The following is a 26,649-nucleotide window of genomic DNA, read 5'->3' as shown; positions in this document are numbered from 1 at the left end:
AAAATACAAAACCTTCTTGAATGGATTGGGGGGGGAGGATTATGGATGCTTTTTGAAGACTTCTGAGTCTAGCCATATATATATATATCTGCATGTGTATGTGTGTGTGTGTGTGTGTGATTTTTTTTAAGGCACAGTTTTGCTATATAACTAGCTCTGGCTGACTGCAGTACTCACTATGTAGCCCAAGCTTGCCTCAAACTCTCAAATGCTGAGATTACAGCCATGTGCCAGAATGTCTATCATTTTTAATTATGAGATTTTTATTTTGCTTTAGTATTTTTCAAGTAGGCTACAATGTGTCAAATAGATTTATTTCAGTAATAAAACATCAAGCCAAAAGGAAGAAGATACTGGTGGCTGCTATAAGAAGTTCAAGTCCGTTGTCTGAGTGGGTCTAGCCTATTCCTGGGCTATGATGGCTCGACTGTGTGATGTCCGGGCTCACCTTTAGTAGCATCAGCATGGATGTCAATCAGGCAATACAGGAGAGAAAAGAGTTGAAAGGGCTTCTCAGATCTTCACAGCTGCTCAGTAAGTTCACAACTCTTTAGCCTCAAATCACAAAGCAAACACGAAAGAGTTTGAAGTGAAATGCTCCAAGGGGACTTCCCTAATAGAAGTTAAGCATCCTTGATAAATGACCAAATACAACATTCAAAAAGGAAGACACAGGAACAGCACACACACACACACACACACACACACACACACACACACACACACCACACACACACATGTGAGTACACACTTTGGGCAAATTACTTTTACTCTCTTGGGCAGACTACTCTCTTGGGGAGACTGTCTAGAGATCTGCAAGTTCAGTCATCAAAGCTTTAATGCGTTCCCTTCACCTGTCCCAAAGGAAGTTAGTTCCTCACCACATGTCTTCTGAGGCCTTCCCAGTAGGGGGTCATATCAGGGCAGTTCCTCTCACTGTGTGTTCCATGTCTGCATTCATCCAGACGATCAACTTGTATAATTGTAGACACTCTTCCAGTTCTTGAAGATTCTTTTGTCATGATGTCCCTCTGCATCATCCCTGCCTGAAGCAGCCCAGGCTGGGAGGAGGAGAAGAGGTCCCAACAAGTTCGTCACTGCTGAAATAGTGCCCCGATGACCCATACTAACTATAGTGACCTGTAGCTGATCTCTGTCCTCTGTCTTCTATCTGTGTGATTCAAAATCAGGCAGCATTCCTTTTTTTGCATGGATCTGATTATGTTTCTAACCTGCTCATTCATTTTGGATTGCTTCCTACTGCTTCCAGAATATAAATATATAAGGCACTAGAAGTTCCTAATGGTCTGGTACCAATTTATTTATTTTTATATTGACTCCTACTATCCCCCCCCCCTCCATAGCACACTCTTCCCAGCACATTCTAGAAATTGACATATGGTAATCATGCATATTTATGGAGTATAATATGATAATTTATATATGTATACAATGATCAAACCAGTGTAATTAGCATGTCTATTCCTTAGTTTATCATTTCTTTATGTTGAGAAACTTTGAACTCTTTTCTAGTTCTTTATAAACTGTGTTAGAAATTGTTGTGAACTATAGTCACCTTACAATACCAGATATAGACCATCAGAGCTAAACTCTTATGTAACTCACACCATGTTGACCTTGAACATAGACAGGACCTGTGCCTTGGCTTCCGGTGGTTGCCACTCTCTTGAAGGAAGCTTTGCTCTTCCACCACAATTCAAATCTCTGTTGCCATCGCTTTGTGTATGTTTGCAAGCATTTCTGTAGGCATGAAGTAGTAAATAGTTATGCAGAAATGTCAGAGCAGGTGAATCATACGCAGTGTTCAGTGATACTTGGGTCCACCCTGAAATTATTTGCCTTTTATTTGACATGTTCCCTCTCTTAATATTTAAATGTACCTTTATTTGCATGTCTGATCTAATGCTCAATATTACAAATAGTTACACTGTAGCCCACCCTCACTGAAAATAAATGTCAGAGGGCTGTGGTAGTATCTAGCTGATCAAGCCTCTCTAGAAGTGTTTGTTAGTGTCTATGGAAGATGAGCCAGCCTGTGGCTTTAATGGAGACATAGATTGTGACAGCAATAATATATATATATTAAAAGATAGAGGCAGGCTTGTGCATTTCCTCAAAGTGCTTCACTGAGAACATCGTTAGTGGGAGGGACTTCCTCCTAGATAGTGGGGGACTCTCCGATAGTTTCATTCTATGGCTCTCATTCACATTTGAGGTGATAGAATTTTAGCTCTGGACTGAAATCTTTGAAAAAGTCCTTTAAAGAACATGTCTGATGGTGGACTCTGCTGATTTTCTTTTGATATTCCTTTAATACAGGTACATTCCCGACAGGCTGTGTAGAAGAGGCTAAAGGCAGTCTCCCTTGACAGAAATCAAAATGTCCCTGTTTTGGGCTGCTTCAGTGTGTGTGTGTGTGTGTGTGAATTTCTGAGTCATGTATTCATTTCACCCACCACAGCTTTTGTTTTGATGATCTTTGCAAGGTTAAGACAAATATTGCTTCTGAGCTAGCCAGGCTTACAGTAGGGAGGATTTCGGAATATGACTCATCTTTCTGATCAAATGTATGATTCTACTGTGTTGATTCAAGTCCTTGATAACTTAAAGAGAGATGCATTTCTCAGAACAACGTCACAGTGTGGAGTTTAAATTCAATGACTTGGAAGGTTATATCTACCTTCTGGATAGACTTTTAAGATTGCTTCTGTTGAAGCAGAAGAGGCCACGTGTGTGTGTGTGTGTGTGTGTGTGTGTGTGTGTGTGTGTGTGTGTGTGTGTGAAGGCTCCCAGAGATTTTATCACACCTCAGTTTCCCACTTTCTGTCTTCCACACCAGTTGTGATGGAAAGCTGTGATTGATGAATGTCCACCGTGTTCCAGACTACTTTATGTATGTACGAAAGGTATTACCTAATGCTTGGAAGATGATGACCACATGGGATTTTATGATGTTTACAACTGCTTATTAATTCTTACCTGTAGAAATGGGATGCATGTAATATTACAGTGTAAGTTTTTATTGAGAAAGGAAAAATACATAATAGATACTTTTAAAGAAAACTACAGAGATGAAATACTGGGAAAACAGACTGAGGGAAAATAGGCTTACTTTGTAGTGGAATTCACTTGAGTTTTTTGTTTGTTTCTTTTTCTTGCTATTTGAATTATAGACAATCTTAGAGTTTTGTGGAGATTCTATTTTTAGATTCCCTAGGAGGTAGGATATGACACAGGAGTTTAAAAAACAAAGTTATTTATAAGTGATTAGTTGGGCTAACAAGGTTGCTTAGCAAGTAGAAAGATGGCCACCATGCCTGAGAACCTGTGTTTGATCCCTGGAACCTATCTGCAGATTTGTCCTCTAACTCTCCACATATCCTGTGATGCATGCCCTCCCCACTACACAAAATAATTGTTTGAATATGGATTCATAAAGGCTGCCATCAATTCTTATAGTAGATTCTTCTGGCTGTGCTGAGGCGGGTCTTGAACTTGAACTATTTAGGGAAAGCATATTGGTACTTTGGTACTAGGAGATGGAATTTTCCTGGTCTCTCAGTCTTGACTCTATGACCATTTGACCTGTTCCTCCCCCAATTCACCCCCTGCTGACCAGTAGCTGCTTCTATAAAAAGCATAGCTTAGACTGGATGTAGATAACTTTTGGATAGCCTCAGCCCTATAATTTTGAGTCTCTCTTTAAAATTTCATAAGGCTTAGATCCTCTTGATTATGGCTGTGTTCTCAGAGCCTTGGTAACGACCAGAGGTCAGCAAATTATTATACAGAATGATGGAAAATGCTTTTCTACGTATTTTCAGAGGAGATTTCAGGAGCACGAGCTGTTTGGGCACAAAGACATTTAAGGAGCTTTGTCTCTGTTTGAGTGAGAGCAGGGCATTTGGGGAAAATCCTTTGTAGCAATAAATCTAAAGAATGGTGGTTCTTGAATCACCGTAACAATCTGTGGAAACGTAGGCCATTGACCTGGTTTCGAAGTGGGATTGCTATGTGTGTCCAACCAGGCCTCAGGCCACCCACCCCAGGGTAGCCATGAAGCCCAGCACAAAATTGTAAGGTGGCTTAAAACACTGAGAATTTTTAGTGTGTGAAAAAAAATTTTTTTAGTAGATCACATAGTTCTTGAGCATGAATCCTGTAGATGACAATGTCTGTTGCCACATCAAATGTGGGATACTCTTGAATTAATTGTATTCCAAATTTTCTAAGTAATTCACTAGTTTTCCTGAAAATTCTTCCACAGAGAAAAAATGCAGCCAATGATACAAAGACGTAAATTCAAGAAAGAAAACAAATCATACAGAAAGATTTTTTTTCCCCTGTGACTCTAGGCTGCTATTGGTGGATGAGTCAACTTTAATAGAGCCTTGGGAAATAAAGTCTTGCCACAATATCAAATTGTTTCAAGGACTTAAAAGTATATATCATATTAAATAAAAAAGCTAACAGTTATTTCCAAGTACTCTGTATTCACATACACACACACACACACACACACACACACACACACACACACACACTCAACACTGAGTCAGTTACCCCAAACAAATTTTAAATAAAGCTTTGTTTTTAATTCAGAAATAATTTTACTTTCCTTTCAGTAGCAGTGAGTTCTGTAAAGCCTGATTCTCAGAGTTCTGTGTGAGCAGAGGAAGTAACAAGTCACGTGACTAGCTCTGCTGGACTCAGGCCTATGTGAAGGCAGGCCTATGTAAAATCCTCCAAGAACCAGAGTGGACGTCGTATCAGGAAGTCAAGAATGAATTTCTGTTGAGCAGAAAATCCTGCAGAAGGGTTCTCAGATGTTTGTGTACAGAGACATGGAGAGGCTCTTTCCACCTATACCAGCCCCCAAATTACAACCTATGAAACATAGGCTTCAAAGACTGGCTTAGTACTTCAGCTGCCAACCTTGGTAGACAAGGAGGCTGCTGGTTTTATAAAAACAATGCCACATGTTCTCTACCTTTGGTTTTCAAAAAGATCATTTTTACTTTTTAATTATTGAATGTGTGTGTCTGTGTACGTGTGCAGGTGTGAGTGCCAGGTGCATACACAGGCCAGAGCACTGAAGCTGGAGTTCTAGACAGCTGTGACCTGCCCAATGTGGGTGTTGGGAAGTGAACTCAGTTCTTCTTGTGCCTGTAACTACAGAGGCATCTCTCTGGCAACCATGTGCTGTATCTTTAAAAATGAAAGGAGTTTCTTATTTAGCTGAGCAGAAAGAATTACTATTGAATAAGCCGAGCTCCCCCCCCAATTAAGTTCCTCACAGGAATTACTGTTGAAAAGGTTTTTTTTTCCTCTTGGAAACTGAAACTTGTCCATAAAGCACAACCATGTTTAGATATACTCTAGTGAATTACTCAAACACTGTCACTAAAGAAGGGATACTATGGGGCTGGGGATGTAGCTCAGTGGTAGAGCGCTTGTCTAGCAAGCACAAGGCCCTGGGTTCAATCCTCAGCTCTGAAAAAAAGAAAAAAAAAAGAAAGAAAAAGAAAAAAAAAAAGAAGGGATACTAGGATTTCCCTGTTGTTTCTTTTTGAAAAAGATATTTATTTTATCTTTATTTATGTATATGTGTCTGTGTGCCACATGTGTGGGTGACCGCAGAGACCGGAAGAGGGCACTGGATCTACTGCCTCTGGACTTACAGGAGGTAATGAACCATCTGTTGGGGGTGCTGGAAACTGAACTTGGGTCCTCTGGAAGAGTAGCAAGTGCTCTTGACTGCTGAGCCATCTCTCCATCCCCTTCCTGTTGTTTCTGATGCGCCAGTTTGAGAACTCAGTAAACAAGGCCCAAGCTTTGATGATGCTGATGATCACAGTGGTCCTGGGATAGTTGTTTTTGCCTTCAGACTGGGTCCTTCTAGAGAGCATGAGACAGGAGCATGTGCTTATATTGTCTTCACTAGGGAAAGAAAGTGGAGTGTGGTGTTGATGATTGAGGTGCCCCAGTGGTAAGTACAGCATATAGGATGTTTTTAATTCCAGTAGATTACTTCTCCAGTTCTGAAGATCTCCCTGAAATTCTAAGCTTCCAGTAAGCCTCTCAACATAAAATTCCTTTTGAAGGCACTAGCGTGTGCAGTTGTAGTAAGTATTCTGGTCAAATAATGTGCTTATTCTAGATGTTACTGTGGAACATTGGAACTGACTTCATTTAGAAAGGGATACTACCTTTTAAAAACAAAACAACAGAACAAAACAGGGAATGGTTTTTATTTATATTTTCCTCCAAGGCACAAATCAGCCCATCCTTTTTCTTTTTAGATTTATTTATTTATTATGTACACAGTGTTCTGTCTACACGCATGCTTGCAGGTCAGAAGAGGGCACCAGATCTCATTACAGATCTTATTACATGGTTGTGAGCCACCATGTGGTTGCTGGGAATTGAACTCAGGACCCCTGGAAGAACAGCCAATGCTCTTAACTGCTGAGCCATCTCTCCAGCCCCTTTTTCTTTTTCTCTTTAATTTACTTTTACTTTTACTTTTTTTTTTTTTGAGAGAGAGAGAGAAAGGGGGTGTGTACTTGGTGTGTAGGTCAGAGGGTAGCTTGCAGGAGTTTGTTCTCTCCTTCGACTATGTGAGGTCCCTGCCTTCACCTCCTGAGCCCTCTTGTTGCTTTACTCCCTCTTCCTGAATAGGAGACTTTCCGAAGTTTCTCTCAGCACTTTTGATCTGTCTGTCCCTGGCTACCCCCCACCCCCGCCCCCACCTCTATCCAGGATGGGAGCTAAACCCCTCAGCAGTTTCTTTCTGTGAGATAGAAGCACCCCTGGAGCCTTTGCCATCTATTTCTAGCTAAGACTTTTGTATTTGAACAAATCTACATCTACAAGTCTAGATTTCCCAAATTGTATCTCTATGCATACGCAAACCTCAATTTTCTAGTATGTAGAGCCCTAGAATGTTCTTCATTCATACCTGATTCTTCAGTTGTATTTAAAACAAAGCTCTCACTAAACTGAGTAATGAGGAGAAAGAAAACTAGTGGAAAAGTTAGTCATGCATTGCACTTGGCTTTGTTGGATGGTGTCTAGTTTCAACATGACAAGTGGGTTCACCGTGGAGCCCTATGACCTTGACCATGGACAGTTGTGTTCTAACACCGGCCCGTTTCCAAGACCCAGTGCTTAACAAATCCTCATTGTCTCTGGGTTTACAAACTTAATATGTCTGCCATTGCTGGACATTTTTTTTTTCCCCTCAAAAACAATGGAAGGATGTTGACAATGACCAAGGTGCTTTTGTTTCATTTCTATGGACAGAACACTTTCAGATAGGTTGTCTCTTAGAATGCCATACACCTCTTGTATTTTGATGTAAGAAACAGTTTCAAGGTACTAGGAAATAAATTTGTGTGATGGATAGAATGCCAGTCTCCAATCCAGTGCGTTTTTTTCTGTTTGCTTGAACACAATAGCTTTACTCTATGCTCTTCTCCTTGCTTGTCATCTACAGGACTCTATCCAATAAAGGAAACAGCGTCAGTACTGAGACAGCTGTAGCTTTAACACTATCTAAGACTCACCAGTCACACACACACACACACACACACACACACCCACACACACTGGCTCCTATCCTTGCTTCTGCTACCTACAAGCTAGATGTCACAACCCTCATGCCTAGAGTAGGCATAATTCTAATATATCTTTTAGGGTTCTTGTATGAGTAAATAAGAAACGTTATCATCCAGGTCTAAAACAGAATAAGTACACAAATATTAGCAAGTGTCATTTTTTTTCTAGTAGCAAACTCCTTAACTATAAGAACGGGCTTTTCTTTCCCCCTTAAATGTTTGCAAGAAGCCCTAACTTAGCCTCCAGCCGTAACAGTTGCCTATTATTCTGGGTATGACTCATACATATTTTCCCTGGAGGGACAGTTAAAATAACTTTGATAATGAGGTAGAAATGTTTGAAGCTGTCCAGATAAAGGCAGACTCATCCCTCATTGACCCAGATAGAATTAGTAACGAGTGACATTTCCAAGGAAGTCCACTTCAGTTCTGTAGACAGAATGTTTTCAGCCATAGTTCCTTTGCACAGAACTGACCGGAATGGAAGCTTTCAAGAATTATTCATGATGAAGGCCCCGTGAAACATCAGCAACACAGCACAGAAAACTCCCTTCTCATCACTCAGCATTACTCTAAATCCATTTTATCACTTAGTTTGAAAAATAAAATTGTAACTGATTAATCTATTCAAGTTCTTGTTATAACACATAATTATAGATGGGGTTCAGTGTTGCCGTTTGAAAGATCATTTTCCAAATGACTTTGTTTCTATATAGGTTTTACATCACCATATAGAAGTAGATGATTTTCCTTCACTTACTGGCATTTCCTTCACTGATATAGACTGATGAGGAGGGAAAATATTAATAAATGTGTTAATGCCACTGCAATTTTGGTTTCTTCCCAGTATACTTCTGCATTACTAAATAAAGGCCTATGTCAAAATATGAACAGTTAGTACATCCCTCCATACTAGTAGCACTGAACTTATGAATTTTTAAAGTGAGTTTTGAACATGGTTGTCAAATTGTCAAACACTTCAGTACTATCGCCAACCTATTTTTAACAATTCATTTGAGTGCACAAATTACAGTTTTCTTCCCCCTTTCTGTGACATCCAGTACACTATGTTTGAAGAGGATGAATGAAATGCATGTTTAAACTGTCTTGATGTTTTTAATTACTTTCTAAGATGACTCATAACAGGAAGCGTTTGGAATGAGCTCAATGGCTTGGAAGATTCACATTTTCAAGGACATGAAATGTCTGAAATAGGAGACACCAATGTATATGTTTATTGTATTCTACTTTTTTATAAAGATGATCTGTACAAAAACCAAAATTTAACTATGAATGTTGGTAGAGTTAAGGTTACAAAATAAGAACACTCTTTCGTTGGTCCATGTTGGTGGTTAGGTTTACTTCCATGATGACATAGTAAAATTCTGACACTATTTTTAACTCCCTTGAGCTTAAGTCTGAAGCTGGGTACACCAATCCTACTAGCTGTCTATCTATCTGCCTGTGGCAGGCGTATCCTCAGACCAGTGACAACAGCACTTGGAAGAAATGAAGAGGAGCATGAGAAATTTCCATGTAATGAGTAGGATTCAAAATTTATAATGTTTTGGAATTCAATTTGTATCACAGTTCATTTTCTGCCTGGACCTAACTATTATTTAACTTGTGAAATAGTTAATTTATTAACTAAGTGAAGATGCTATAATTACATAGAGATATGACTTAATGACTGTTTTGGTTCCTAGTGGACAAAATCTGTCATTATCAATTGACTCATGAGAGCTGGCAGTGTCCCCTGCGTGACACCCAGAGACTGGAGGTTCAGTGAAGGAAGGAGGGAGTAGAGAAGAGAAATGAAGATATAAAGGAGGCCCAGGGAAGAGAAGGGAGGAAAGGAGTGGAGCAAAGAAGAGGAAAGAGAAAGAGAATTTCTAAAACACAGAGGGTTACCGTTAAGTAAGATGGTGGGATGGCTGGGTGGTGGTGGCGGTGTACATCTTTAATCCCAGCACTTGGAAGACAGAGGCAAGTGACTCTTCTGTGAGTTCTAGGCCATCCTGGTCTACAGAGTGAGTTCCAGGACAGCCAGGACTGTTTCACAGAGAAACCCTGTCTCAGGGGGAAAAAGAAAAAAGATGGTGGCATGTAGGAACCCTTCACCATTTTCCCATACAAGGTCATTTAAAGGCAAAAACACTGGTCTAAACTACATACCTTCTGGTTATCTCTTCATGTATTTTTTTTTTTCTTTTTCATTTTACCTGAAATGGTAAACTCTTCAGGGGTACTAGTATGTGCATGGGAGCTACTTGTCTGACCAATTTTAATTCCAGGTTGATATTGAAGGAACGTGCAGATTCCCTTACCTCTTCCTCCATTTAGCATTGATTTAAAAGCCTGGGATATGGAAAACATGAGAGGTCAGATGCGGAGGGAAGGGAAAGGAAGACAGCGTGTCCCGAGGGAAGAAGGATATGTAGGTGAGGTGAAAGCCTCACTTAGGGCAGGAAGTGACTGTCTGCAGATCAGGGAACTGTCTCCTTGGGCACTAGGGAATCAGTGAAGGTTTGGAAGGAGTCACATCATCTCAGCAGTGCTGGGGCAGATTCAGTAAGTACGTGCAGAGTTTATAGGAGGTGACCAGATGGGCTAAAAGATCAGTCCTAAGAGTGGAGCCATCAGCCAGGTGGTGGCTCACATGTTTAATCCCAGCACCCAGAAGGCAGAGGCAGGCAGATCTCCGAGTTTGAGACCAGCCTGGTCTACAGAGTGAGTTGCAGAGCAGCCAGGGCTACAAAGAGAAACCCTGTCTTGAAAAAACAAAACAAACAAACAAACAAAAAAGAGTAAGTAGAGTGTAGCTAACATTAATTCTAAGTCCCAGCTTGAAGCAACTCAACTGGGGTGGAGAGAAGAGTACAGGGAGAGCCCTCAGGAGGAGGGTTGGAAATATCCAGCAATTAATGGTGAAGAGAGAGAGAAGAATGTATATAGTAGGGTCTTTTCAAAGCAAGACATGGCTGGGCGGTGGTGGCGCACACCTTTAATCGCAGCACTTAGGAGGCAGAGGAAGGGTGGATCTCTGAGTTCCAGGACAGCCAGGACTGTTTCACAGAGAAATCCTGTCTTGAAAAACCAAAATAAAAATAAATAAATAAATAATAAAAGCAAGACGTACGTGTGTGTGTGTGTGTGTGTGTGTGTGTGTGTGTGTGTGTGAATTCACTGCAGACATGACAGAAAAGACTTTTTTTGAAAAATGGAGATACATCAGAAGTATATATGTGCATATGTATTTATTTATATTTATATATTAATTTCATATTTATATATTTATTTTATACTAATTTTTTTCACAACAGGGTTTCTCTGAGTAGCCCTGGCTGTCCTGGATCTTGCCCTGTAGACCAGGCTGGCCTTGAACTCAGAGATCTACCTGCCTGTGCCTCCTAAGTGTTGGGACTAAGGGTGTGTGCCACCACACCCAGCTGACAATGGGTATTTTAAATATGAATAAGGTTATTTTACAGTTTTTAAATAATGAAAAAAATACAAATCAGATGTATATGGAATGACAAAATCAAAGGCAAAATCCTCTGAGGAATTTTAGCTAGATTAACCAAGAGTGATCACAAAGATAGCCAAAAGACCCCCAAAGTTGTGGCTGGGGATTTGGATCCTTTGGTAGCCTCCTTGCCTTGCATACTTGAAGTTCTGGATCCAATGACCCCACCCACACCCCCATATACTGGCAGCCTTGGGGACAACTGGCCAGCTTGCTGGTGTATGCCTGGTAAGAGAATCCCAAATTTAATGTTGTTTTTAACTGCATAGCAAGTTCAAGTTTGAGGCCATCTTGGCTCTTATGAGATCTTGCCTCAACAACAACAATCAGGGCAGAAAGATGGCTCAGCAGTGATGAAACACATACTATTTTTCCAGATGGTTCCCAGCACCCATGTTGGGCAGTTTACAACTTCCTTATAACTTTATCTCTGAGGAATCTGAAACTCTCTTCTAACCTCTGGCGTACCAGAACACATGTGGAAGACACATAGACAGACATACAACCATACACATGAATAATCCTCCCCTCACCAAACAGTAATGACAATAACAACAAATCAAGGTGTGGTGGTGTGAACAGCACTTGGGAGGCAAAAGCTGCAGAATCCTGAATCTCTGAGTTTGAGGGCAGCCTGGTTTACACAGCAAATTCTAGGCCAGCCAGGGTTACAAAGATCCCAGCTAACAGATATAATATATGTGATAAGGAAATACGTATCAAGCAAAAGTGTTTCAATTCAGATTGCTACATAGATCAGAGTAGAAATTTTTGTTTTTAATGTTTTAGATTAGAGAACACAGAAAATGATTTTTTTAAAAATTACTTTTGAGTTTGCTTTTTCATCAAACAAAACAATCTAGATGGGCTTCAGCTGCCATTTACTGACTTATTTTGGTCAAGGTATTTCACCTGTCCCTTACAATATTGATATGTGCATGCGTGCATACGTGTGTGTGTGTGTGTGTGTGTGTGTGTGTGTGTGTGTGTGTGTGTGTGTGTGTGTGTACGCGCGCTCGCGCACACACACTCGCATAAGCTGAAGTGCTCCTGGGCACACGCCCACACACAGACATAGACTCCCCCACCTCCCCACAACTGTAAAATAATAGATTCTCAGTAAATGTTGGAACTACTTTTATTTTGAGCAATACCTCTTGACAGGCAGGTCATTAGACAGATATTTCCCCCTCTAAAGAGTGTTTCGATAAGGCAAGAGGTATGTTTGACCTTCCAGGGTACACAGGAACACTGTGTTTTTAATGTGAAAGCGAAGCCTTTCTCGGGATGGCCAGACGGTACTGTGATGATTGATGGGGCTCCTTGGTTTTGCTGTGGTGAATGTTGACGCCTTGCCTGAAGGGGTTAAAGGAATGCCTTACTCGAGTTACATGAAGTAGCAGAAATTATCAGATGGAAACAGGAATGGGGAACGGGAAAGAGGTTCTGTTCCAACCCACGGTTTCCTTTCTCACTAGGCTTGTATTTACATCGGTTAGCTGTTCTTAGTTTGGGCGCAGGGACCACCACACAACACCCGGGCCCCCTTAACTGCTGCTGCGGGCCGGGATTGCCGGGTTTAAACAAAGCAGTGAGTCACCCACAGCCGGTGACTGCAGGGCCAGGAAGCCCTGCTGGAGAGGCCACGCCCCTCTCCCTGTGAATCGCTGGCCGGGACAAGGGAGGGGCTGGCCCTTGCTAATGAGCAAGTTGCCAAGGCGAGACAGGAACTTCATTCCTCCCTGTGTCAGGATTCCAGAAATTATGCCCCTTCTCTCATCATGAGCTGGCTCTCGAGTTCCCCGGGAGTTGTGCTAACCGCTTACCACCCCAGCGGCAAGGACCAGGTCGTTGGGGAGAGCCATGCAAAGGGAGGCGACGAAGCCACCTCCAGGTAAGGAGACCAACAACAACAAAAAATCCCCCACCTGCCCCAGGAACAAAGTGACAGGGAAGTTGTCATGAGGGAAGAGAATCACCTCTACACTTGAAGCCTGACCTCAGGCTGCAGCCTGGACCTTTGGCTCGTTCTTTGCATCTCAGCCGCCCAGCCGTGTGTGCAAGAGTCCTTCGGATTACCGGTGGAGGATGGGGGGACGTGGCTCTGTGGCTCTCTACCAGTTGCTTAGCAGGTGCATGGGCAAATGCTGACTGATCAAATGACTGTATCGGAAACACTCTCTGTGAGATGGAATTCTTGAATGGGCTCAAAACTCCGCTGGAACTGGAAGCTGGGAAAGTCTGCCAAAAAGCAGGGAGGCTGGTCACTCTACTAGCTTGTTTTGAGAGTGCCACCCTCCGCCCAGAGCGCTGAAAGCAGACCTCTTGGGCAAAATGCCCAAGATACTGGCCTGTGGCAGAGTTCACACTCTTCAGTGTATGTAGATTACCGCCACAGCGCAACACACCCCCAACGAAAGGGATTTCAAAAGGGAGGTTTTGTCAGCAGCATGGTTAATGTTAAATCACTTGATAGGCAGACAGGGTAAATGTTCTATAGACTATGGAGGCGCTAAGAGTCATCTGGGTACTTTGTTCTGTTTTTCAAGGTTGGTTCCCGCCCCCCTCTTCCTCTCTCTCCTTAATGACCTTCTCCCTAGCTGAAACTTTTAACCTCCAGTCTTAGATATACATTGCAAATATTGGCCTGGAAGATTGCCAAACCAAAAAAAAAAAAAAAAAAATTAGTTATCAGCAAGTCTAATTCCATCTCGATGCTAAAAGTGATAATGAAAACGTCATTGTTCTTGGGTGACTTAACTCCCAGGACTTAGAAGAAAAGAATGCCTCCTTTCATTGGTTTTTCCAAATCCCCAAACATAAGGACGTGGGAAAGTCAAAGGAAAGGCTGTAGTATTCCGGGTTAGATCTTGGCTCAAGAACTTCGCTTCTCACATGTTGCCCATTGTATCCAGGCCATTGAATGAACTCATTTCCAAAGTTAAAAGGGAATGGCTGCCTTTGTGCCCCATGCGTTACCATTTTGCTCTCTGTTGTCTTTGGGGGATTATCAGTCGTTTCCATCCATGCTTCTGAACAACAGCAAAATATTCACCTTTGAGCAGCAGGCAGCCAGCGACAGCAAACCGGTAGCTGGCCTAATTTGTTTTCCGCATAGGCAGTCAAAATAGCCAGAACCGTGCAAGCTTGCATATTGTTCAGTTGTATTGGCTTCAGGCTGGGTGGGCCTGAGGACTGCAGCTGAGTCATGGAGGTCTTGGTTGTAAGAGTGAATGAAACTGCGGGGGGCGCGCGCGCGGGGGGGGGGGGGGGGGGGCTGGCTGGCTGGCTTGTGTCCAAACCTCTCATCCCATTGTTCAGGCTCAAACCCCAGCAATTCCTTCAGTTGCAGCAAAGTTCGTTTGTTGTTTTTGCGTGAGTCTGCGGATGTTCCTAGACACTTTTTCCTGTTGTCTGCACTACTGTAGCTTGTGATGGGTGGTTTAGCCTTGAGCATGTTGATCAAATAAACAAGGAGGAATGGATTGCTTTCAACTATTGTGGAAGCAGAACTGCAGTGGGCCGAGGAGCAGGGTGAACAGTAGCCCACGCGGTGTGTGTTTGTGTGGGGGCCTAGAGAGGATGGCTCCCAAAGGCCTTTCTGCTGGCTGCCATACTGCTTACCCACCCTGTTCTGGGACTTGGTTTTCATGGGGGAGAGTAACTGATTGGGGAGTCGGGGAGGAGATGGAAGACTTGTTTGAGGCAGGAAGGAGAGAGGAGGGGGTTACTCCTCATTAATTTTTACCCTGATGCTTAGTGTAAATTACCAGCTAAGCAGAATGTAGCTTTGGGGTGTACCTTGTTTAGTCTCGAAGGGGCTAAGATATTAGAATTGGTGTGGAGTAAGGCTTGGTGGAAGGAGGAGGGATTTGAGAGGTGGATCAGGAGTGACCATCTAAAGACAGTGATATTGGTTAGGGGTGAATAGGATGTTGGCTATGGGTGGGTTGGTTGGCCAGTAGTTTAGGCATTAGGAAGATGCTCCAAGGTTTCAGTGATGGTTGATGCCTATTTTGTAAATAAAGCCAAGCTCTGCAGTGGTGGCACATGCCCATAATACCAGCACTCGGGAGGCGGAGGCAGGCGGATCTCTGAGTTCAAGAACAGCCTGGGCTACAGAATGAGTTCCTGGAAAGCTACACAGAGAAACCCTGTCTCAAAAATAAAGTAAATAAAGCTGGAGTAAAATACATATAAAGAGGCTAAATTAGATCCTGCATGTCTTCATATCTATTTAAAAGCAGCTGAAGGTAGCTCAAAATTCTGACCTTGCTTATCAAAAGACTCCATTTAGTCTAAATAATATATTCATTGATGAACTATTTAATCAAACAAATGGTTCAATACATATATATACACACACATACATAATGCAGTTAAAAAAACACACAGTGTTATGTTCATGATTTCAGATGTTTATAGCGTATGTTTGATTTTTAGCTTTCTCTTGCCAAGTCTTTCTTTATTGCTGTTCCAGTCTTATGAAAACTTTGGAGAGTGAGAAATTAACATTTTTGTAAGTAGTCTGATATCCTCACATTCCTCGGATTCCATTATCTCTCTTTATCAGAACACACATCCAGATCCCAGGTTGAAGAATTCCTCTTACTCCTGGCTGGGGCTTCGCAGTTACAGCATCGTGTGTGTGTGTGTGTGTGTGTGTGTGTGTGTGTGTGTGTGTGTGTGTGTGTTTTGTTTTTTGAGGTAGGGTTTCTTTCTCTGTGTAGCCCTGCCTCTCCTGGAACTCATTCTGTAGACCAGGCTGACCTCAATCTCACAGAGATCTCACTGCCTCTTGAGTGCTGGGATTAAAGGCATGCACCACCACGCCCAGCCCAGGTAGAACCCCTGTTTTCTTATTTTCTTTTTTGTAATGTTTTTTTCCTCCAACTACTGGGACTTGAAAGAACATGGTAGCATTAGTTTTCTGGCTGACTGTATATAAATGTTTCCAAAGGAAACCACTTTTTATGGGCAGCTATATTTACAAGACTTTATTTACTTACTTGTTTCCCAGGCAGGCCTCTCAGAATTTGCTTTAGGAAAAGCAATTTTTCAACAAAACTGCATTCATTACATTACCATTCTCTTGACTTTTTAGCATCATTTTAAGGGGGGGGGGGCTGCTGTGATTGCTTTATATGTTTTTGTTTCTGTTCTTTTATATTAATGTCAAATGATATTTTCTATCTAATTGGAAACTAAATCAAAAAAATTAATAGTTTAAAATGGGTTGGAGAATGAGCTCTTTGTGTCTCTCTTGAACAAATATGGTGTTCCTTATATAAGGGTTATCACACACCTGAAACCCAAGGCTGGGAGACCAACATGGTTGGATTCACACTCTGACTGACCTCATAGTCATTATCCAAATGCACCACTGAGAGTTCATTCAGTCTCTGCCTATAAGTTGGATGCCACCATAGTCTTCCCCTTGCTGGGACAATGAAGTTAGATAATCCATGCAAAGCCCCCGGGGCAGTGTCTGGCTCAAAGCCAGCCTGATGCTTTCCTTAACAGTTTATGTCCTGTAGAGTATTCTTCCTCAGTTTGACACCGTGCTTGGGAATCTCATTTTGTCATGGGTTAAGGGATAGATGATGCATAGTCACCATGCTTAGTCAAGAATGATTTTGGAAGCTAGATGTGATGGTACATATCTATAATCCTGGCATTTGGGAGTGAAGGAGGATCAGGAATTCAAGCTAGTCTTGTCTATCCAGAAAGTTCAAGGTCAACCTGGGTCATAAGATTCCATGTCTCAAATAAACTATCCACCACCACAACATCTAAATAAATAAACAAATAAAATGACTTATGGGAAACTGGGTGTGGCTGGTAAATACCTATAATTTCAGCATACAAGAGGAACTAGGCAGATGAGGATTTCAAAGCCATCTTCAGTTGTATAACAAGTTTGAGTCTAATCTATAAAACTCCATCTCTCACTCACTCTCTCCCCATTCCAGGTAAAAGAAAAAAGACACCGTAAAATGAAGATCAGTGTAAATCTTTTAGACTTCTGAAATTTGAAAGTCCTTGGAAATGTGTTTTGTTCTACAGCAGTTTTGAGTTGGCCAGGAGACAGCTGCACATGGAAGTTGGGCACTGAAGTCCGTAAACATTGATGGAATGTGGGTGGGTCCTTTTTTGGCAGCTAGACTCTCCCCTGTCTTCATACCTCCCTCCTCCACCTTAAGGGACTTTGCCCAGCAGCATGCCAAGCAGAAAGCGCTGTCACTTTCAAACCCACATTTCAGCTTTAAACATGTTCAAGTCTCATCCGTTGCTTTGTTCTATAAGCCTAGCCAGCTAGTCGCTCAGTTACTCCAAATACAATCTCTAAATTGTCACTAAGAATCAGACAAATTGCCCCTTTGCCGGTGTTTCATGGAGAATGTGGCCAGTTGCTTTTTCTCACTGTGGCAAGTAGTACCTGAGAAAATCAAGAGAGTGAGGATTGTCCTTGAGTCGTACTTAGAGGCTTCAGCCCATGAATCCCATGGATGTAGGCTTGAGTCAAGGGTCAGCAGCTTGGCAGCAGGAGTGTGTGGTGGAAGAGGTAGCCAGGAAAGCAGCAAGACAGATAGGAGTCTGGGTTTAGATATAGCTGCCCAAGACACACCTCAAGTAGCTTATTTCTTCCTATCAGGCCTTACTTCCAGAAGTTCACCTCCCCAACTAGTACCACCAGCTGGGACCACAGTTTCAACACATGAGCCCATGGAAGACATGTCATATTCAAAATTTGTCAAAAAGTACGCTTTTGGGTAGAGAGAGGTATCTAGATGTAGGCAATAAACCCTGAGCTGCTGATAGTCAAGTTTAGCAGATATCTGAGAGCAACGGCTGTTAAGGCAGAGAGGTCAAGAGGAATAAGAGCCATAGGTCTAGAGGAAGTCCTAGAGCAGATAACAGGGGCAAAGAGCCCTGCATGGCCAGAGGGCTGGGGAGAGGAGGAAGTTACCAGGCCGATGATGGCTGCTAGAACATTTGGGCTTTTTGATTATACTTAAAAAAAAAAAAAAAAAAAAAAAAAGATGGGGTAACATAGAGGGGAGATGGTTTTGAGCAGAGGAAGGACACAGAGGAGACTTCAATTTTAAAAGGTCACTTTAGAATAGGGGGTTGACTATAAACTGTAGAAACAGCAGCCACATGTAGAAGGTAAAGGTAACAGTGGCCTGGGGTAAGGTCTTAGTCATTGCAGTAATGGAGGGAGTGGGTCATGAATTCCCTGAGGAAGAGTCTGCAGGATTTCCTGATGCCTGATGTATGAATGAGCAAATGAGAATAAAGGTTGTCACAGGGATCTGGGTCTAAACTCTTGTAAGGATAGAGTCGTTACTGCTTTAGATGAGGAAACTTCCTACGGTGGATAAGGAGGTTATATTGGGAAGACCCAGAAACCAGCCTTGGATATATGTTTTAAGAAAAAGACACGATTGCTTTTCTTGATGAGTTCAGCATTTTGTTCAGCATGGTGCTGGGATTGAACTCAGGGACCTGTGCATGCCAGGCAAGCACTCTACCACTGAGCTATGCATCCACAGTCTGGGACCATCATTTTTGTGTGACTCCCCATGGTATTTAAAAATCCGATGTATGGTGCCATAAGTAATTCCTTCCAAATTTATATATCATCTGAAACTTTTGTTTGTGAAAGGGATACTTGTTAATAAGTTTTATATTGCAGTTAAAGCACATTTCCTGATGCTACTTTCGCAGGATTTAGTGAGGAAATGCCTTCTTTGTACCCATTCATGTAGTTGATTGTTTTCTTAGTCTTGTCCTCAACTGACATAAAGACTTTTAAGACTTGATGTCTTTGGTCTGTAGTGCAGAAGCCCTGCCCATAATTTCCTCTTGAGTTGTTAAGATGCACACACTCTTTACTGGGCAAATCTTACCTTCATTTAGGCAGCAAAACATTGCCTTTTCATTGTCCACATCTTTAAAGTGTGTGTGTGTGTGTGTGTGTGTGGGGTCAGGAAGGTAGGAGGAGTTATTTAAAGTTATCTTCATGGAACTTACTAAGTTTTTGGTTTTCAAATGTAAGGGTTTAGTGATCACATACTGCCTCCCCAGCCCCGTGCTCAAACATCCCTTGTTATCCGTACATATTGCTTCCTCCTCTAGCTGTGCTACAGCTCTGTCCTCTCTTGCCTCCTCTCAGAGGGGCTTGCTCTCATGGGTGGCCTTATTGTTATTTATTTAGTGTGTGTGCATGGCAGACTGTGTGCTCCATCCTATGTGTGGACGTCAGGGGACAACTTGAGGGAGTCGGTGCTCTTTTTGCCTCATAGTTTCCTGGGATTGAGCTCAGGTTCTCAGGCTTGGTGACGTGGCTCTCACCAGCCCTTGTTATTCTTTTCATGTGGTTCTACTATGTGTTGAAGCAAGATGAACTCAACAGTTGCTTGTTCAGCATGATGCACAGGTTCAAGGATCGGCTGCAGAGCAGCTGGACCTAAGTCCCTTTTAAAATTTTGATTTTATGTGCATTAGTGTTTTGCCTGCATGTCTGTCTGTGCTAGGGTGTCAGACCTTAGAGTTACAGACAGCTGTGAGTTGCCATGTGGGTGCTGGGATTTGAACCTGAGTTCTCTGGAAGAGCAGTCAGTGCTCTTAACTGCTGAGCCATCTCTCCAGTCCCAAAATCACTTTTAATATTGATGGGACACCATAACAAATACTCCTTTTCTTTTAGTTCTCACTTCCTGTAAACATCAGTCTCCCAATTTTGGATAAACCCCTAGCACACTAGAGGCCAAGGCTGCCCTGCTGAGAGTTCTTTTTCTATGCTTCCTGCTCTTGAATGAATGAGGTCGCATTATATCTGCTACCTTCTCTCCACTTTTATTGAGCTCTGTCTGGGCGTCCCGAGAAAGCTCTCTCTGCCATCTTTGGGGTATCACTGTATGTGCTCAGAACTGCAAAAAACACAGGCTGGCAGGTCTTCTTACCCTGCTTGTTTGCATGGAGGAGGGCACACTAAGATGGTGTGATGACAAACTTCACTTGAATTTCTCCCTCCTATGTTTACTCGCCTGGTCCAAACCTTTCATTTTTACCAAATGCTTGGAGACGGGCTGTTTTGTTTTGTTTGATGGGTCATGAGCCTTTTCATTTGGTAAGAGGTGGAACATAAGCTCGTTATTAGAGGAAAGAGGGGATGCATCGAAGTGTCTGGAGTGAATTCAGGCCGGAGCAGCAGAGAGCGTGTCTAGGTCATTCTGTAGACATATTCTTTTCAGTGCTGCTTTTGTGACTTTGAAGTGGCAAGGTATTTATTTGTAGAAGTAAACAGGAACCATGGAGACCTATCTGGCCGCTCCCCATATATTGAGTCCTTTAAATGCCAAGTCCACCAAATTATCTGTGTAGAGAGAGTTGCAAACCTTGTGTCTTGCAATTGTATTTGGTAGCTGCTTTTTGGCTGAGAAAAATACATTTCTATAGGGGAAGTGGGGCTTATCATGTACAAGGATCTTGGTCACAGGGAAGGGATCCATTCTCTTGGTCACAGGGAAGGGATCCATTCTCTTGGGCACAGGGAAGGGATCCATTCTCTTTTGCGTCCAATGACTGGTCATGTGGTATCACTTGTGACAGACTTACTTTTTCTTTAAGACCATTACCCATCCATTAGCTTTATTGACTGATCATTTCAGCTTGACCATGCTGGCTCTTTGTGGGGGTCTTTCTATGTCTTGTGTCTTAGCGCTAACTAAATCATCTTTTTATTAAAAAATTTAAATTGGGATTTGACTTGCCTAGTTCTTCTTATTTTGATGCATGTATGTGGTGTGTGTGTGTGTGTGTGTGTGTGTGTGTGTGTGTGTGTGTGTGTGTCTGAGAGGAAGAGGAAGGCAGAGGGAGATATGAATGTTCAGTGTGTGTATGATGATGTGTGAGTATGGAGGCCAGAGGAAGATGTTAGTCGCCCTGCTCTGTCACTCTCTGTCATATTTCTTTGGGGCAGAGTCTCTCCCTGAACTTGGACCTATGCTGGTGGCCAGAAAGCCCCAGCATCCTCTCTATCTCTGTCTAGCACAGTGCTGGAATTAAAGGCATGTGAGTGGGAGTTACAGGCATGTGAGTGGCTATGCCCAACTTTTTTATGGAGTGCTAGAATTCAAACTTGGGCCTTTGTGCTTACACAGCAAGCTTTCTTAACCCCTGAGCCCCAGTTTAGTAGTAGGCCATAACCAGTCTCCAGGCAGTAGACTATTTAGTCAATCTGGATCTTTTTAGAGGTGAGGCCTGTGGATAGAGTAGGTTCCCATAGAAAGGATGTATCATTTGTTCTAAGAAGTTTAGGACACAGTACTTTTATAGATTTCCTTATCAATGAACTCAGTATAGCAACACTCTTATTGCCTTCACCTGATTATTTCTAAAAGAAATTTAAAATGAAGTTGAGAATTACCAGAAACCATTTTCTGTGTCTTAGGTTTTTCTCCAGACCTTTCCCTTAGCCAGAGCCCTGACATTTTAAGGTTTGCACTGTCAATACTCAGGTATAAGATCTTCCACTCAGGGATCTTGTCTGTGGGTGGTTTCAGCAGACAGGTTGGTTAGTTGTCGTAGCAGAGGTCTTATTCCACTTTGGGCAGTCAGTAAAAGCTTGAATGAATCAATAAATGTGTGTGAGAGGGAAAAGGTATAGACATCACACACATAGACTGGGAGGCAGACTGCCTGGCGGGACAGTCTGAGTTCTGGGCTGAAGCCACAGCAATTTACTGATAGTCTGGGGGCTCCAGTTTGTTTCTTTTCTTTCTATTCAAGAGCTGTTCTGGTATTGACTGAGTTAACTTGGAGCATCCTAAGGAGAGTGCTTGTTTTAGAGAGCAGCTCATTTCCTGTGGTGATGGAGGGCAGTGAGAGCCTGCTGCCTGTCAGTGACCAAACGTGGACAAGTATTGAAAAGCAGTTTTGAAGTTAATTTGTTAATAGTTTCTGAAATGAATGTTTGCTTTGTTGCACTTACAGAATAACATCGTTATCTTAAAAACCATTTTGGAGTAAGTCATGCATTTCTGATTGCCTATCTTAAGAACTATAAAGAATGCACAAAAAGTGTCTTAAGGGAGGCTCCTAAGTATTGAAACATTAATCGGGGTGACTGCTTCGAGCAGCTTTTGTTTCTTACTTTTGGAGCATGGAAACTTATAAATCATTCGTTACCTTCAATAAACTATGAAGTTATCTAGGTTAGCAAGAAAAGCTGTTTGTTCATGGGCCTCCATGTAAAGATTGACTGTGGATTACCTGAGTATTTGCAGGTACATTACTTTGTAGCTTACTGTATTTATACGCCCTGTTTTTGCCCTTAAAATGTAAATATATATTTAATGGGCCACGGTTAACCTCATAAACAGGAAGTAATTAATGCTTCCTGGAGCAGATATCCACAGATATTCCATCTGGTTAAAAAAAAAAAGTTTGCAAACATGGGTTGCAGAGATAGCTCCGAGGACAAGGGCAGTTGCCATCCAGCTAACTGACACCCAGCTGATGACCCGAGTTAAGTTCCTGGGACCCTGCCCACGTGAGGGAAGGAGAGAACAGGCTCATGCAAGTTGCCCTCTGACCTTCGGGTGTGGAAACTTTAAAAATGTTACCATTTCTCTCTTTGTGACCCATAATGCCTTTCTTCAGCTGTCTGTTATGCACTCGGCTGTAGATTTGGAGAGTGTCCTACTAGCCTGCACTTCACACTCTTTGCAAGATCCTGCTTATGAAATGTCCACAGGGACAGGCTGCTTTGCTTCCATAGCAGAGGCAGTAGTGGAAGTAACTAGAAGGAAGAAATGACGGTGAGACCCATGGAGGTCAGATCTGTGAGCCTCTTACAAATGCAAAAGCCATTTTCTGTAGGGGAGAAAGAATGTGGATCCTCCAATCACCCAGTTCTGCCCATTGTTAATTGGTTCCTTTTTAAAAAATTCTTTTGTTATATATGTACACCCTGACGACAGTTCCCCTTCCTCCTCTTCTCCTCGTGACCCAGTCCCCCCAAATCCCCTCCTCCTCCATTTCCCTTCAGAAAAGAGCAGGCTTCCAGTGATAGGATTTCTGCCTTTTTATTAGGCAGAAAATGCCACTTACTTGTAGCACTGCTGGGGAAATGCATTCTAATTTCCCATCAAATTTAGAACTAAACTTTCTGAGGCCAAATAAAATCTTCAACTCTACTGACGATTGCAATTCAGAGTATAGAGTTCTTTGCTCTCAGGCCTTTTGTGTATTGAGAAAAAAAAAAAAAAAAAAAAAAAAAAACTCTATCTTTTTTGTGTTTAGTTTTGTTTTTCTGTAATATATTCCTTTCCGAAGTCTAAGGGACCTTGGCATAACTCCAATAACTATGTCTTCCTGTGTCCCCTAAAAAAAGTTTTTTTAAAGACAAGGTTGAACTGTATAACCCTGGGATTCAGTACGTAGACCAGAATGGCCTTGAGCTCAGAGATCCTTCTTCTTCCGCTTCCCTAGTGCTAGGATTAAAAGCATGTGCTACCACGCCCATCCTACCTTGGAAAAAGTTTTAAATTCTTCTATCTATCATTTCTCTGTATGTGAGTGACCATGTGTGCCGTGGTATGCCTGTGGAGGACAGAGGACAAGTTGTTTGAGTAGATTCTCTTTTTCTTCCACCCTGTGGGTGCTTGGGATGGGATTCAGGATGTCCTTGGTAGCAAGCTGGGTCATCCTGCCGGCCTTTGCCATTCATTTCGAAAGATTCAGGAAGGTGGAAATTGACATATGTTCTTATGCTCCTATCAAGTCAGATTTGAACTGGGATGGCATCATTAATTTAGTAAAGTAAAACATGCTTAACCTCCAAGCTGCTGTATACCTGGAGTGAAAGGGATGGGGAGATGGCACAGTGGGCAAAGGCTTGCTGTGTAAACGCGGGCCTGGGTCAGATTCTCAGAACCCATATAAAGCCTGGGCGATAGCAATCCCAGTGAGATGGGAGGTGGAAATAGGAGAAACGCCAGGGCCTTCCAGGTCAGCCTATGCGTTGTACAGGGCAAGAAACAGTAAGAGACCTACACATGAATGGAACATAACATACAAACACACTCACACGAATATATAACAAAAATGAAATAACTCCCAGACCCTAACATGGGATGGTAAAATAATCTTTGGATTTTTACTAATAAGAATTATTATTATTTTTTTTTTTCAGAGCTGAGGACCAAACCCAGGGCCTTGCGCTTGCTAGGCAGGTGCTTTACCACTGAGCTAAATCCCCAGCCCTGAATTGTGGATTTTTCAATTGGTTTAGCATTAGAGAGTTGGTGTATCATCTCTGAAAGCCAATGATATCAAATATCATATATATTTGAGGAAAACAAATAGGTATTCTATATTATTGATGAAATGAACAGCATAAAATTCAAATTCCTACTTGGGTTTACTTGGGTGAGATTTTGACAACTCAAAAATTCTTTTAAGAATATGTAAGTATAAAATATCTTAAATCTCATTTATGTAAGTATATGTGAGGATACCTAAGTATAGAATATCTTAAATCATATATATATATGATTTATATATAAATATAAATATATATAAAGTATATATATTTTGAATATCTGTTTGTGGTTTTTTGGGGGGGAGGGGTTCAAGACAGAGTTTCTCTGTGTAGCTTTGCGCCTTTTCTGGAACTCACTTGGTAGCCCAGACTGGCCTCGAACTCACAGAGATCCACCTGCCTCTGCCTTCTGAGTGCTGGGATTACAGGCGTGCGCCACCCAGCGAATATCTATTTTTTAAACTAAGTATCTACAGAGGTCTTTAGAGTGTAAAAATGACAAGTCTGGAGGAAAGCAAATGTAAGAATTCCTGCTTTAAACAAGGTTGCAAGGAAATTCAATGAAATTCAGTTATATTCTAGAACCACATTTTTTAGAGTACCTCTTTGAAAGGACAGAATTTTCAGAGAACTTTGGCTGAGTAATTGAGGTTCAGTTTGGCTAAGAAAAGATGAGTTAGCTGCAGGAAGTTGAAAGGAACAAGCTATTTATAGGTGGTCTAGAAACATGTAACTTGATTAACGTGTTTTATAATTAATGCTTCACTAGGGTTACTCATGTGGACATGTTCATTTCTCTCTGTTCAAATAATACAGTTGAAGGCTTCATTGTCATCTGAGAAAAATGATTTGGGGGAAGGTAGACACAGATGTGTATAGTATTTTATTTTTTAAACTCATTTTAATTGATAACTTTAGCCTTGGGGACGGGGACAGGTACAATCATATTTCTAGACTATTTCAATTATAGCATCCTGAAATACTCTGTATTATAGTGGAGTTGGGTAGTTTTATATTTAGATGTGGTTAGGTAATTATATAAATCCCTTCCCATTTATTTTAGATTTGTTTTTATTTATAAGGGCGTGTGTGTGTGTGTGTGTGTGTGTGTGTGTGTGTGTGTGTGTGTGTGATGTACATATTGTATGGATACCCATGGAGCCAGAAGAGGATGTTCAGTCTTCTGGAGCTGGAGTTACATATCATTTTGAGCCTTGTAATATGGGTGTTGGGAACCGAACATGGGTCCTCTGGAGCAGCCAGTACTCTTAACTGCTGAACCATCTCTCTAGTCCCTAAGTTCTTCCTTTTCTTAAGTAAGGGTCTGTCCTTAAGAATCAATAGAAGCTGGGCATTGGTGGCCCACAACTTTAATTCCAGCACTTGGGAGGTAGAGGCAGGTGGATCTTTGTGAGTTCGAGGCCAGCCTGGTCTACAGAGTGAGTTCCAGGACAGCCAGGACTACACAGAGAAACCTTGTCTTGAAAAACAAACAAAAAATAATCAGTAGACAAAAGTATGGAATGATGTGTGTCTCCAACCCCAGTACTTGGGAGGCAGAGGATTGCCACAGGTTTGAGGGAAGCCTGGGTTACATAGCAAATGCCAGGCCAGCTGTGCTATATAGAGAAACCCTGTCTCAAAAAGAATCAATAGAGGTCTGACAGATAACAGTCTGTGAAAGAAATGATATGCTATAAAAAAGCATATTGAGCTGGGCGGTGGTGGCCCACGCCTTTAATCCCAGCAGAGCCAGGCAGATCTCTGTGATTTTGAGGCCAGCCTGGGCTACCAAGTGAGTTCCAGGAAAGGCACAAAGCTACACAGAGAAACCTTGTCAGGAAAAGCAAACACACACACACACACACACACACACACACACACACACACACACACACACACACACAGTGATCTCAATTTTAGGTTTTAGTAAAATCTTTGAATGAAAAATGTAAGGATGTGGAATATGTGATTTAAATGTGAAATGCCTCCTCTCTAGGCTTAGGTGTTTGAACACTTTGTCCCAGGCTGGTGGCTCTGTTTTTGGCTGTTATAAAACCTTCTCATGTGAGTCCACAGCCGGGAAAGCTAGGGGGTTGTCAGGTGGTTCCCATTCTGGCCTGTGTTCTCTACTCTGATCAACTGAGATG

The 26,649-nt window shown here is 42.0% G+C and overlaps 1 protein-coding gene across 2 annotated transcripts in view; it reads left to right on the top strand.

Moving 5' to 3' along the window:
* Arhgap18 (Rho GTPase activating protein 18) overlaps nucleotides 1-26,649 on the top strand; it is a 215,394-nt gene that overhangs the window by 54,299 nt on the left and 134,446 nt on the right. Inside the window, exon 1 of one of the 2 annotated variants that reach the window (XM_036168863.1) lies at nucleotides 12,882-13,060. The exons of the other annotated variant lie outside the window; for it this stretch is intronic. Coding sequence (XP_036024756.1) covers nucleotides 12,948-13,060 — 113 coding nt within the window. The 5' untranslated portion in view covers nucleotides 12,882-12,947. Of the gene's footprint in view, nucleotides 1-12,881; nucleotides 13,061-26,649 lie in introns of those variants that run through there. 2 annotated transcript variants of the gene reach the window in all.

Source organism: Onychomys torridus, chromosome 19 (genome assembly GCF_903995425.1).
Source record: "Onychomys torridus chromosome 19, mOncTor1.1, whole genome shotgun sequence".
Lineage (NCBI taxonomy): Eukaryota > Metazoa > Chordata > Mammalia > Rodentia > Cricetidae > Onychomys > Onychomys torridus.
The sequence above is the reverse complement of the archived record's forward strand: the minus strand, read 5'-3'. Positions and strand labels throughout refer to the sequence as shown.